This window comes from Platichthys flesus, chromosome 12 (assembly GCF_949316205.1).
Source record: "Platichthys flesus chromosome 12, fPlaFle2.1, whole genome shotgun sequence".
Lineage (NCBI taxonomy): Eukaryota > Metazoa > Chordata > Actinopteri > Pleuronectiformes > Pleuronectidae > Platichthys > Platichthys flesus.
The window spans coordinates 22,829,621-22,842,403 of NC_084956.1; the positions used below are offsets into that span (position 1 = coordinate 22,829,621).

The following is a 12,783-nucleotide window of genomic DNA, read 5'->3' on the forward strand; positions in this document are numbered from 1 at the left end:
GTATGTGTGTGTGTAGGGGGAACAACAATAACTTTGGACATTTCAATGTTTGCTATGAGACTGTCCAGTTACGGTTTTCTGCAGTAACTGGACAGTCAAATGAGGAAGTCCTCTGTCTCTGCAGTCAATGCAATTCTTCTTCATCTGTTTAAATCATGTACAGTCAATCATGTCATCAATGTGCTTGAAAGGAAGCCAAATAAACACCACCATTGTTATTGCTTGAGAAAACATAATTTACTGAGCTGAAAAATTATCAGACTCTTGTCTTGTGTACAAGGTTCTTCACAGAGTGGCTCCTCCTACTCTTGGTGCTTTTATCTAGGTCATTGGTAAGAGGGGATTGTATAACGCCAATGAGGAGGACGAACTTTGGCTAGTCAGCCTTCTAAATTAGAGAAGCTCACACATTTACAGTCTGCCAAAATCCATCAGAGACTGTGCTACATCTCGTTCATTTAAAGTTAATTTATTATGGTGAGTCTACGATGGAATAAATAACTTCAGTCAAAATATTTCCTTAAATTCTTAACTTGCGTCCACAGCACAGCACAACAGTAAGCCAGATGGTTTATTAAACATGAATGTGAACACCTCAACATGAACAGTGACTAGACCCGATCAGACACCACACCTCATAATCATGGTGGATGCATTTATCAGTAAACTTAACTCAACTTAAAACTATCCCAAACACAGACATAAAAACCATATGAACCAAGTCAGAACACCAACACAACAATACCAAAATAGCTGTGTAGCTGTAACGGCTCATCAGCTGCAACAGCATTGTATTTGTCCTTTGTAGCTATTTTCACGTCTGCCCAGGGACTACAGTTGAAAATTAGGAAGGCTAAACTAGATTTTCTTGTTCATCTGAGCCATTCTGATTGCTTGATGAGGAGCATGACTGCAAACCACAGGTGCAAACTGGATGTAGTGAAATCATTTGACTGGAGCTACTCAGCCTACCTTATAGGCAGCTTCCCTCATGAACTGCTTCGCCGGCATTTTCCAAATGGCAGGAACTGTGATCACCCATCTCACATCGTTGTTGTCAAAGTCACCACCTGTCTGGTCACTCAGCTCCTGTAGGATGAACATTCCAACACACTCCCTTTAATACACAACTCACTGGCATGGATATAGTGACACTGTATTTTATTAAAGTGATTTTAGAGTCAGAATATGTAATTACTAGGTCAGTGTGAAAGATTTGTCAGTGCTATCAATATTTGATGAGAAGTTCAAAATGGCACAACCTGCTCTAGTCAGATGACATATTTTACTGAGCTAAATTAAAACTGTCTAATTATGTCAGCTAAAATATTTTACAGAGTAGTTTAAAGAATATCAACCAGAAAATAAAACATATTTCATATGCAATACAGCAGAAAATGTAGTGCTGAGAGATGTCTGTTACCTTTAGTGCTTGCTCCTTGAAGAAGGCCAATGCATATGCAAAGATATCCAGAGCTTTCACTCGCTTCCCGTTGGCTGCATGGAGGTCTGTTTCAGTGGACAGATTCTGGTTGCAGAAATAAAACATATAAATTAGATCTTTCAGTAATATTGATAAGATAAGATATATGCTATTTTTTCAAAAAGGACAAATGTAAGTGTTTCTGCAATTATTAGTACTATAACATGTTGATTATGGTTGGATGAAAACTCGGATTGCCCTGAGAGTTAATGACAAACCAGCAAAACCAACCAACAGGCTAAAATGGTGTTCTCATAATGCTGTGAGTCTTATTGAACACAGCACACTGCTGATGGTAACAGCAGATCATGTTCAGCACTGAATTGTGGGAAGTAAAGGACATTGGGTCGACAGCTAGTGGCAGAAATGCCTCCCAATGACAAGAAAAAGGAAAGAGTCAGCGAAGTGCTGAAGTATCATTTCAGACTGACAAAGCTGCAACACAATATTTCTCATCAGCTGAGGTGGGACGATCATTGAGTGCTGCGGAAGGAGTGAGTCAGCAATGCTACTTTGCATACATGCTAGTAGAATAAGCAGCAGAACTGTGATGCGTTTATTATCTGTGTTAACAGTGTGTATGTTGGTGTCCTTACAGCAGTGGTGTGGAGCTTCATTTTGAATTTTTCTAGGTAGAGCCATTGTTTTGACTCGCTGGGGTCAAGGTCATGGTAGAAGTCGCGAGCAGCATAGCCAAAACTGTGGAACTTCCTGTCTGGAGTCAGCAGGATTGTGGTTGGAGTCTTCTGATTGGACACACCAGGGTCTCCGCCTTCCCAACGTCTAAAAAAGGTATTCAAATAAAAGAGAACAGACAGAAGTGAGCTTTAGCTGGCAATTAAGTATAAAAGCTGCAACAATTTAATTTAATTCTCAATGATTTATCAGTTATAGATCCAGGTCCGGTTCATGACTGTGATGCCCCCTCATATTGGCCCTTGGCCTAAGAGAAGGCAAGTCAGTTATCAACACATGTAGAATCCACGATTTCTGCTTTTGTAGTCATCATATCTAGACATGTGGGAATGTTAAATAATTAAAGTTATTAATTTCCCATGTTAAGCACTATTCAAACATACTTTCATCAGTTGCATCTTTTACAGGCTAGAGTGTATGCAAAAATGTGCACGATAGATACAATACAGAGATGAGGTTATTATACGTCATTATATACTGTGAGAAAATCTATCTGAACTCTTCTAGGTTAATTGTGCTCCCACAGTATTTCTGGACAAATGGAGGGCAGCTATTATTGGAGTTGCCTCTGCTCCTTGGGAGAAGTGATGGGATTACAGTGGCCACCAGACTAGGAGTACCTGGTGTGAGGAGCCACTAATTTTGGAAATATGGGAGAAAAGGATGGAACCGTCTTTAGCTGGTAAGAATAATGGAATTTCATCTAATTCCATTCTAAAATCATCATGTGGAGATTTTTTTCCAACAATTGTTCTGATTCTGACAATTGTTGGCTCAATGTGTGTTTTGTAGGATTCATGTAGGTATATTCTGTATTATGTTATGACAATTATAATGCCAGGTTTGTCTTTAAAGTCAGAACATAAGCCAGACCGTGCTATTTAGACTGGAGAGTAGATTACTGGAGCCTGGCCTCAAATCATCCTGAATAGTCTGCTCCAAATCATTCAAGCGAGCACAGACTGGTGCTGGCCTATCAATAATGAAAGCATTTTACTGTGAGAATATTTGGAAGCTGCATCTCTGTGTGCGATCGTTCCGGTCCTGAGCAGTAAGGCTCCAGCTCCATTTGTGTGAGGAGAGCTGGGTAATGTTCAGTCTGCAGGGCGAGGAATGTCTCTACACCAGAAACACCCCCAGCTCTCTGATGAAGCTATTCAAGAATCCCCTGCTAAAAAATCCTGTGTCCAGGCTGTGTTTCAGTACAGAGTTCAGCACAGAATGTTCTCAAGTAACCAAACAATCTGGAAGATGTGGATCTGTTTTCACTGCAAATCTAGTAGGACTGAGTGAAAGTATTTAAACCATTTTATCTGATTGTTAGAGTTAATGACAGTTGAGACAACGCCCGCCCAAAGACACGTTTTTATGGTCTGAGTTTTTTCAGGCAAAAATCCAGCTCTGCTCTCCAGGGATTGTGAGACACACCACAATTCCTCTTGAGTTCTCTAATACTAAACATTTAAACCAATCAGATCACTGCTGTTACAATACTGATGGTTAGGTCAGTACTTAACAATGACTTCAAACCCCTATTTGGTTAGGTGACTGGTCATTTGGTAAAGTACAGTAACTTCCACACCACGATCAGTTGATTGTCTGTTTTCTTTGCAACTACTGAATAATTAATCAATAATAATGAAAAAAGTGTTGTAAAGAGTTAAGATAGACATTGGATTGATGTTCACAGGTGTTAGGGTGGAGGAGCCCATTGTGAGGATTGAGTTTAGGATTTATCTAAAAAATGTGGAGTCATACACAGGGAAAGTCGCTGATCTTGACGTGTTAGTAAACACACTAGTTACAAAGGAAACCATGCATTCTGTTGCCCTGGTGACAAACATACAGTTAGTGAAGATTGGTTCAGAGAGGGAATCTGTCAGTTCCAGAGAAATTCCGCAGACCAAATGATTTGTTTGAAGAACCTGGTTCAAGGTCATGTTACTGATGCTCATGACATATGCAAGTTTTAACATATGCACTGTCAAAGCGGAGGACACAGATGTCAGAGAAAAGCTCAAGGTCTGTTTGAGAGTCTTTCAATAATTAAATAAGATTAGGATTAGGGTTGACTTAAAAAATATGTTTTAACTGTGCTATAAAAAGCAATAATAACAGTAATTCAAATATGATCATTACTCTGCCCTCCTGGATGTGAATGAGTAGATTAAAGGATTTAAGGACACACATTGATTTGAGCACACTCAAAACTAGTGGAGCAGCTTTAAACAGCAATGCCAGGAATGTGAAGCGTCACGCATAAACTGGTCAACTTAAACACCTGTCAGCCTGTGATGGGATGGAAGCTGTTAACCCCTGTGGAGCCTGGCACTTAGGACCACAGAGTTGACCTGAGGGGTCGCAGGACTTTCAGGGCTGGACTAATGCCTCTTAGTGTAACATATCGGGAGTAGTGGAGAGCAGGGTAATGTGAGACATCGGGTAATGTGAGACACCCCCTGTATCTAGGCAACGGAACACATTTGTGGTCATGTGACCATTATGTTTTCAAGCCCCTCCCATTCCCCTCTTGCCATGATGGAGAAGTTGGTGCTGGTGCTGTGGTAAAGATGTTTTTCACAAAAATGTGTTTATTGCAGGTAAAAGTAAATTGTCTTGCTTTGAACTTAATCAACTGTTGTGTCAAAACAAATTGATTCAGGTAGAACAAATGCTGGTGGGTAAGTGAGACATGAGGCACAAGTTAAGTTTAGTCTTAAACATATTTTAGTGTTAGATTACATTATATATGTATTCTTTTTAATGTCATAAACATTGTAGAAAAGCCATCATGCCAAGAAACTCCACCAGGAAGACAACCTGGAGCCAAATACCACTCGCAGAGATGGAGAGTGCAGCCGCTGAGGTCATGCAAGGAAAGAAGTCCTTAAGAAAAGCTGGAAGGGATAGAAATATTGATAAGACAACCCTCAAAAGATTCATAAAGAAAAAAGAGAAAGGGGAAGTAAAATCAGTAGCCTGGGGTGCAGTAGCTGAGGCAAAGAGAATATTCACAGATGAAATGGAGGAGGAGCTTGCCAAACACTTGAAACGACTAGCTGACCAGTTCCATGGCCTTGCTACAGTTAAGTGCCGTGATTTATCTGGTCCCCCGCTTATGGGTAAAGTGAGAAACAAGACCACTTTTTAAAAAACAATCATATTTTCACTGCCCTATGTCCTGAAGACATTCTGATCATTTCCCTTGCTAGGAAACATCCTGAATTAATGGGAAATGTGTACATTTACTGATATATCATTTTAACTCGCCTAGAGGGGAGCAAATGTAAAAAATGTCTCACATTACCCCGCTTTCCCCTACCCTAAAGACTAAAGACAGTAGACGATCAACCCACTTCTTCCATGCAAATCAAAAATAATGCATGTTTTGTTATGATACTAATTTTTAACCATATTGACATGATTTATCAACAAACCACATTTATATCCAAGAAAGGTTTCTTCAAATGTACAATTTTGTATGTAGAAAAATTTGCAAAATTACTGTTTGAGCTAAGGACTGTGCTGTAGGAGATGATTGGACTGGGAGCAGGTAATTAAGAGCTGACCTGGATGTTGACAGTTCAAACTGTGCTCAGTCAGTCATGGAGGCACTACTTAGTCAACATCAAACAGCTGTAACAATGACAGAGGCTACTATACCTAAGTGAACCGATTGGAATCTTCTCTATTTACGTAAAACTTTGTCTATGCTCTTCATCTAAGTTACAATACTGAACAAATTTTTTTTTACAGATATTATTGTGTTGACCTTATTTGTACAAATAGGTTATCAAATCTCGGATGGACCTCTTTCTATGTTGGAGCTTTGTTGCTAGGGTTATTTACAGAACCTTAACACCACAGCTCCAAATAGACCACAATGGTTGGATTACGTAAATGATTCTGTTAACAACAAGAAGACTTGACACTCATCAGACAGTATATTTAAAGCTGTTAATTAAATTGCATAATGTGTGTTTTAAAACAAATAATTGTTACCAGTGGCAAGAAAACAGATTTTCCTGTTTTCTTGCCACTGGTGGTGGTCGCTCTGCGAATTAGCTCCGCTGCTAAACACAACTGTTTCCCTGTAGCACTACGGCTAAAATCACCGGTCTGTAGTTAAACACTCGCACATACCAACGCTTATTCTATCGTGCTTAGTGATTCTGTGTTCTGTCTGAGCTCACCTTCGTAGCTATATAGCAGCGATGTCTTCTCTCTCTCCCTGTTGCTCTACTGCTCTCTCTTGCTCCGAGTGTCTAATGTTTACCTACTCCTCTGCCTCCCTTAACAGTAGTGGTACATGTAATAAATGTAGTGTGTTGATAGCGATGGAGGCGAGGCTTAGCGACTTAGAAGCTCGGCTCAGCAGCTTAGAAACTCCGTTAGCTGTAGTTAGCCGGCTCCCGCTAGCCGCGGAGCCACCTAGCTTAGCACGTAGCTTAGCCTTAACGAGCAGTCCCCAGACTAGTCCCGTGCAGCCGGGAGCCCAGGGCAGATGGGTGACGTTCCAGAGGGGGCATAGTGCTAGACTTAGAAAGCCCTTGATTAAAGAGCCACCAGCTCACGTTTCAAATAGATTCTCTCCACTCAGCGAGGCACCCGCTGATAAACAAACTCTGATTATTGGCGACTCGGTTCTGAGAAACGTCAGGTTAGCGACACCAGCGACCATAGTTAATTGTATCCCAGGGGCCAGAGCCGGCGACATCGAATCTAAACTTAAGTTAATGGCTAAATCTAAAAAAGGTAAATACAATAAAATCGTAATTCACGTCGGCAGCAACGACTCCCGGCTTCGTATGTCGGAGGTCACTAAATTGAATGTTGAGTCGGTGTGTGCTTTTGCTAAAACGATGTCGGACACAGTAGTTTTCTCTGGCCCGCTCCCTAACACAACAGGTGATGACATGTTTAGCCGCATGTTGTCTTTTAACCGCTGGCTGTCGAGGTGGTGTCCTGTAAACGGCGTGGGCTTTATAGATAATTGGCTAACTTTTTTGAGAAAACCTGGTCTTGTTAGGAGAGACGGCGTTCATCCCACTTGGGATGGAGCAGCTCTCTTATCTAGGAATATTACTAAGTCTATAACATGACAACCCATAGTTGGGACCAGGAAGCAGAGCTGCAGTGCTAAACACTTCTCTGCGCTCCCTCTGGATCAGTCACAAAACCCCATAGAGATTGTGTCTGTTCACCGTCCGATTAAATTATTGAAATTAAACAATAATAGAACGAGAACTCCACACAAAAATTTAATACAAATTAAAACAACCTCTGAAACAATACAGGAAACCCAGACTTTTAAATGTGGTCTTTTAAACATTAGATCACTGGAAAAAAAGGCTCTTTTAGTTAATGAAATAGTCTCTGATTACAACATAGATTTATTGTCCCTCACTGAGACGTGGCTGCATCCTGATGATTATGTCAGTCTAAATGAATCTACTCCCCCCAGTCATATCAATTCACAGGTTCCTAGAGAAATTGGGCGAGGAGGTGGAGTTGCTGCTATTTTTAACTCCAGTCTATCAATTAATCCTAAACCTAAACTCAGCTACAAGTCATTTGAATGTCTGGTTCTTAGTCTTCCACGCCAATCAAGGAACCACCAACAGCCAATCATATTTGCCGTAGTTTACCGTGCTCCCAGGGCTTATACTGAATTTTTAAAGGAATTCCCTGAGTTTTTATCAAACTTAGTCCTAAAGACCGATAAAATTATTATTGTTGGTGACTTTAATATTCATGTTGATAATAATAAAGATTGCCTTAGCGTAGCATTTATTTCAATACTAGACTCTATTGGTTTCAGTCAGTGTGTGCACAAACCTACTCATTGTGGTAACCACACACTTGACCTTGTATTATCGTACGGTGTCGCAATTGAAAATTTAACAGTACTTCCGCGCAATCCAGTTCTATCAGACCATAATTTAATAACCTTTGATTTTTCAATAACTGAATATATGCCACTAATAAAAAATTCATTTTCTAGATGTCTACCTGATAGTGCTGTAGCTAAATTTAAGGAAATAATCCCAATTACATTTAAACCCGTATTAGCAGTAGATATAAACAACAAATTCTTTAAAACCCTGAGCTCCATTGAGATCGACCACCTCGTCGATAGCTCTGCAGACTCATTACGATTAACATTAGACTCAATAGCGCCTCTAAAAAAGAACAATGTCAAACATAGTAAATTAGCTCCGTGGTATAATTCCCAGACAAATGAGTTAAAACAATTATCAAGAAAACTAGAAAGGAAGTGGCGCTCCAGCAACAATGTTGAAAACCTCATAGACTGGAAGAATAGTGTTAAAGAATATAAAAAGGCTCTCCACAAAGTAAGAGCCGCCTACTATTCAAAACTAATAGAAGAGAATAAAAATAACCCCAGGTTTCTCTTCTGCACTGTAGCCAGGCTGACAGAGAGTCACACCTCCACCGAACCCAGTATTCCTCCATCCCTAAATAGCAATATCTTTATGACCTTTTTTAATGATAAAATTCAAACTATTAGAAATAAAATCAACCATCTCCTGCCCTCAATTGGCACTAATACCCTCCCAACAACAGAGATCTCAGAAACGGCTGAGAATCCTACCCATTACTTAGACAGCTTCTCTCTGATCACCCGTGATCAGTTTACCAAATTAATCTCAGGTTCTAAACCAACAACCTGTATCTTAGATCCCATTCCTACCAACTTACTTAAAGACATTCTGCCCCTAATTGATAGTTCGTTACTTAACATTATCAATCTGTCATTATCATCAGGTTATGTACCACAGTCTTTTAAAATAGCTGTCATCAAACCCCTACTCAAAAAACCCACCCTAGACCCAGAGGTTTTAGCCAATTACAGACCAATATCTAACCTCTCCTTCATTTCTAAAATCTTAGAAAAAGTGGTAGCCAATCAGCTGTGTGAGTTTCTCCAGGAAAATAATATATATGAAGACTTTCAATCGGGGTTTAGAGCCAATCACAGTACAGAGACAGCCTTGGCAAAAGTCACTAATGACCTTTTAATAGCCTCAGATCAGGGACTTGTGTCTGTCCTCGTTCTGTTAGATCTCAGTGCAGCATTCGACACAATTGACCATCAAATTTTATTACAAAGACTAAAACAGTTAATTAACATTAATGGAACCGCCCTTAACTGGTTTAAATCGTATTTTTCTGATCGCTCCCAATTTGTGCAAATTAATGATGAGTCATCTGTGCGCACCAAAGTTAATCATGGTGTTCCACAGGGCTCTGTGCTCGGCCCAATTTTATTCTCATTATATATGCTTCCACTAGGAAACATTATCAGGACACACTCGATAAATTTCCACTGCTATGCGGATGACACCCAGTTATATTTGTCAATAAAACCTGAACAAAGTAATCAATTAACTAAACTTCGAACATGTCTCAAGGACATAAAAACCTGGATGACCCGCAATTTTCTCTTATTAAACTCAGACAAAACAGAGGTTATAATACTTGGCCCCAAACACCTTAGAGATGCATTATCTAATGATATAGCTGCGCTAGACGACATTGCCCTTGCTTCCAATGAAACAGTCAGGAACTTGGGAGTGATCTTCGATCCTGATTTATCCTTTAATAGTCACTTAAAACAAATTTCTAGGACTTTTTTCCACTTGCGTAATATTTCAAAAATTAGACATGTCCTTTCACAAAAAGATGCAGAAAAACTAGTCCACGCCTTTGTTACATCGAGACTGGACTATTGTAATTCATTATTATCAGGCTCCAGCAGGAAGTCGTTAAAGACTCTACAGCTTGTCCAAAATGCTGCAGCACGTGTCCTGACGAGAACAAAGAGAAGAGAGCACATTTCTCCAATATTAGCATCGCTACACTGGCTTCCAGTTAAATCTAGAATAGAATTTAAAATTCTCCTCCTCACCTTCAAGGCCCTTAATAATATAGCGCCTTTATACCTTAAAGAGCTGTTAATACCTTATAAACCCACTAGAGCACTCCGCTCCCAGAATTCAAGCCTACTTGTCGTCCCTAAATTCTCCAAAAGTAGAGTAGGAGCCAGAGCTTTTAGCCATCAAGCCCCTCGGCTGTGGAATAATCTACCACTTTCAGTTCGGGAGGCAGTCACCATCTGTTCGTTTAAAAGTAGGCTCAAAACCTTTCTTTTTGATAAAGCTTATAGTTAGAGCTAATTAGTGCGCTCTAACACATGACACACGGAGCTTCTCTTTCCAGCTTCTCCTTCCTCTTCTCCATCCCTATCCCCCTTCCCCGGAATCCCTTTGCTTTATCACCCGCAGATCCAGGGCCTCTGTGGCCGCACCATGGATTACGGTTTGTGGATCGCGCACCGGGGGTCGCGGTGTTGGATCCAGTGTGGCGGATTCTGAGTCATGTGGGCTGATCGTGGTGCTGGTGGCGGACCCTGTGTCGCGTTGGCATTGGGCACGGGCGGTGGACCAGGACCGCAGTGGTGGCTTGTGATGGGTCCTCCTGGTGGGCGGCGGTGGACGGTGACTGAGGACTGAAGTGGCGTCTGGTCTGGATGGTGGATCGTGGTCTAGATGGTTGCTGAGCATGGACTGTGCTTCATCAATGCTGCTAGAGACTTTGATTATTGATGATGTTCTCCTGCACGTGGCATCTATTGCACTTCTGTCCGTCCTGGGAGAGGGATCCCTCACATGTGGCTCTCTCTGAGGTTTCTACATATTTTTACCCTGTTAAAAGGGTTTTTTGTAGTTTTTCCTTACTCTTGCTGAGGGTTAAGGACAGAGGATGTCACACCCTGTTAAAGCCCTATGAGATGAATTGTAATTTGTGAATATGGGCTATACAAATAAAATTTGATTGATTTGATTGATTGATTGATACTTCTTTGAAGAAACTTTAGTTCCATACGTGTGTTTTGCCGTAAATATAATTTATATATAATGCATAATTTACAATACTGCACATGTAGCTATAACCATGTGCACCAGGGGCAGCCTGAGTCCACTCTGTTTGCGAAACTCCAGGTGCCATTTTATCATAAATACATCCATCATGTCATATTTGACACAAGGCCAATTCAATTCTGTACAGTTCCGGAAAATCAGAAACAGCAGTTGTCTGATTACTTTATAGATTGTTCGAACTGAGGTCAACAGTGATTGGTTGGGCCACAAAGGTCAGTACGGCTTGGGTCAAAGTTCACTTTCATGTTGGGTAAGGCATGTCTAGTACATTTTCATCCAATGAAGAGACTTGAGAAAGAACATTTTAAGAGTAACTTAGTCTGTTTTTTGCACTTTCCACACTACTACCATGTATAAATTGACATAGCTGATGCCCTATTGGTTGAAACATGAGGCTATCTCATCCACTTCACTTGTGACCATAGTCAATTCAAATAAATGTTAACCGAGAGGTCGAAGTTGAGAAGAATTTGACAAATTTTTCCACTTGCCCCCATTTATCCAGATTTTTCCTTCAGTATCTTACCTTCAAACCAGCAGCAAACTGTTTATTTAGGTTAGTTAATAATAAATCTAATGCCTTTTCATTTGAGCAGGTTACTGTTATATTTTATTTTTTATGTTTTTTTTTTGAAATATTAAAATAATATCCTGGATATTTGTATTCTGCATATGTGAGCAGCATAACACTGTGTTGACTCTGAGCATCTGCATTGCAGTGCAGCCTTACCTCATGGTGTGAATGCACTCTGGCTCCTTGGTGAATGCGTAAGCATAACCGCTGGATGTGGTGCCAAAGTCAATGGCAACCACCACCACAAAGGAGAGCTGTGTCTGAACCTGGTCGGTGTCGTTCTGCTGTACAGAGACAATGTGACAGGGTTAGTGGCGAGATTCACAAAACACAGACACACACCAATGAATTTGAGTTGTAACAAACCAATTCACAATCAGAGCCGCAACAAAAGTGAGCACAGAAGAACAACAATGGATTCAGAGTTTCAGGAAACACAAGCAAGTTCAGTTGCATGTGCACATGTAAAACTGAAATTTGAAGACGCTATGACCTGGGTGACTGAGAATCGTCGGCGTTATACAGCTAAACACAGAAATATAACTACACAGCAGCACAGAAATAACATGGACGACAAATATCAGCAGAGAACACATATACTGCACTTTATTATAGACAAAGAGAGCACAACAGATACAGAAAAGTACGAGTGTGTGTATACGAGAGAGCTAAGTCACCTGAGTGTGTGTAGGAGACAGTGGAGTGATTCCAGGGTCGCCCATGCTCTTTGCTGGGGAAGGATTAGCCATGGTATCTGTAGAGAAAGACAAAAATATGCATGTCTCAGTTAAGCACCGCACTTTTTATTTGTTAAGGTTCATTATGGGGGCTCAAATTAAGCTCAGAAAGGTTTTTGAGCTTGAAAAGCAATGCTTGCAGATTGTAGATATGATTGTAGATATAGATCACTCTTTGTAGGTCAGTTAAAAATTCGGCAGAACCAGCAGAAAAGAGAGACAGTCTGTGTCTCAAATAAGAGCTGCCTCCTTCATAGGCTGAATTTGAAGACCAATTGCACCACAGTGGCCGACAAGACTGTCCCATCTGATCCTTCAAATGAAGCC

The 12,783-nt window shown here is 40.6% G+C and overlaps 1 protein-coding gene across 4 annotated transcripts in view; it reads right to left on the reverse strand.

The window, feature by feature from the left end:
• hspa12a (heat shock protein 12A) overlaps nt 1–12,783 on the reverse strand; it is a 55,645-nt gene that overhangs the window by 19,686 nt on the left and 23,176 nt on the right. For 2 of the 4 annotated variants that reach the window (XM_062401407.1, XM_062401409.1), the window contains exons 2-6: nt 12,397–12,473; nt 11,876–12,000; nt 2,080–2,266; nt 1,424–1,528; nt 973–1,089 (exon numbers count right to left, since the gene is read on the reverse strand). In XM_062401407.1, the coding sequence (XP_062257391.1) occupies nt 973–1,089; nt 1,424–1,528; nt 2,080–2,266; nt 11,876–12,000; nt 12,397–12,473 (611 nt within the window). Of the gene's footprint in view, nt 1–972; nt 1,090–1,423; nt 1,529–2,079; nt 2,267–11,875; nt 12,004–12,396; nt 12,474–12,783 lie in introns of all 4 variants that reach the window. The other 2 variants (XM_062401406.1, XM_062401408.1) reach the window with 1 other exon arrangement.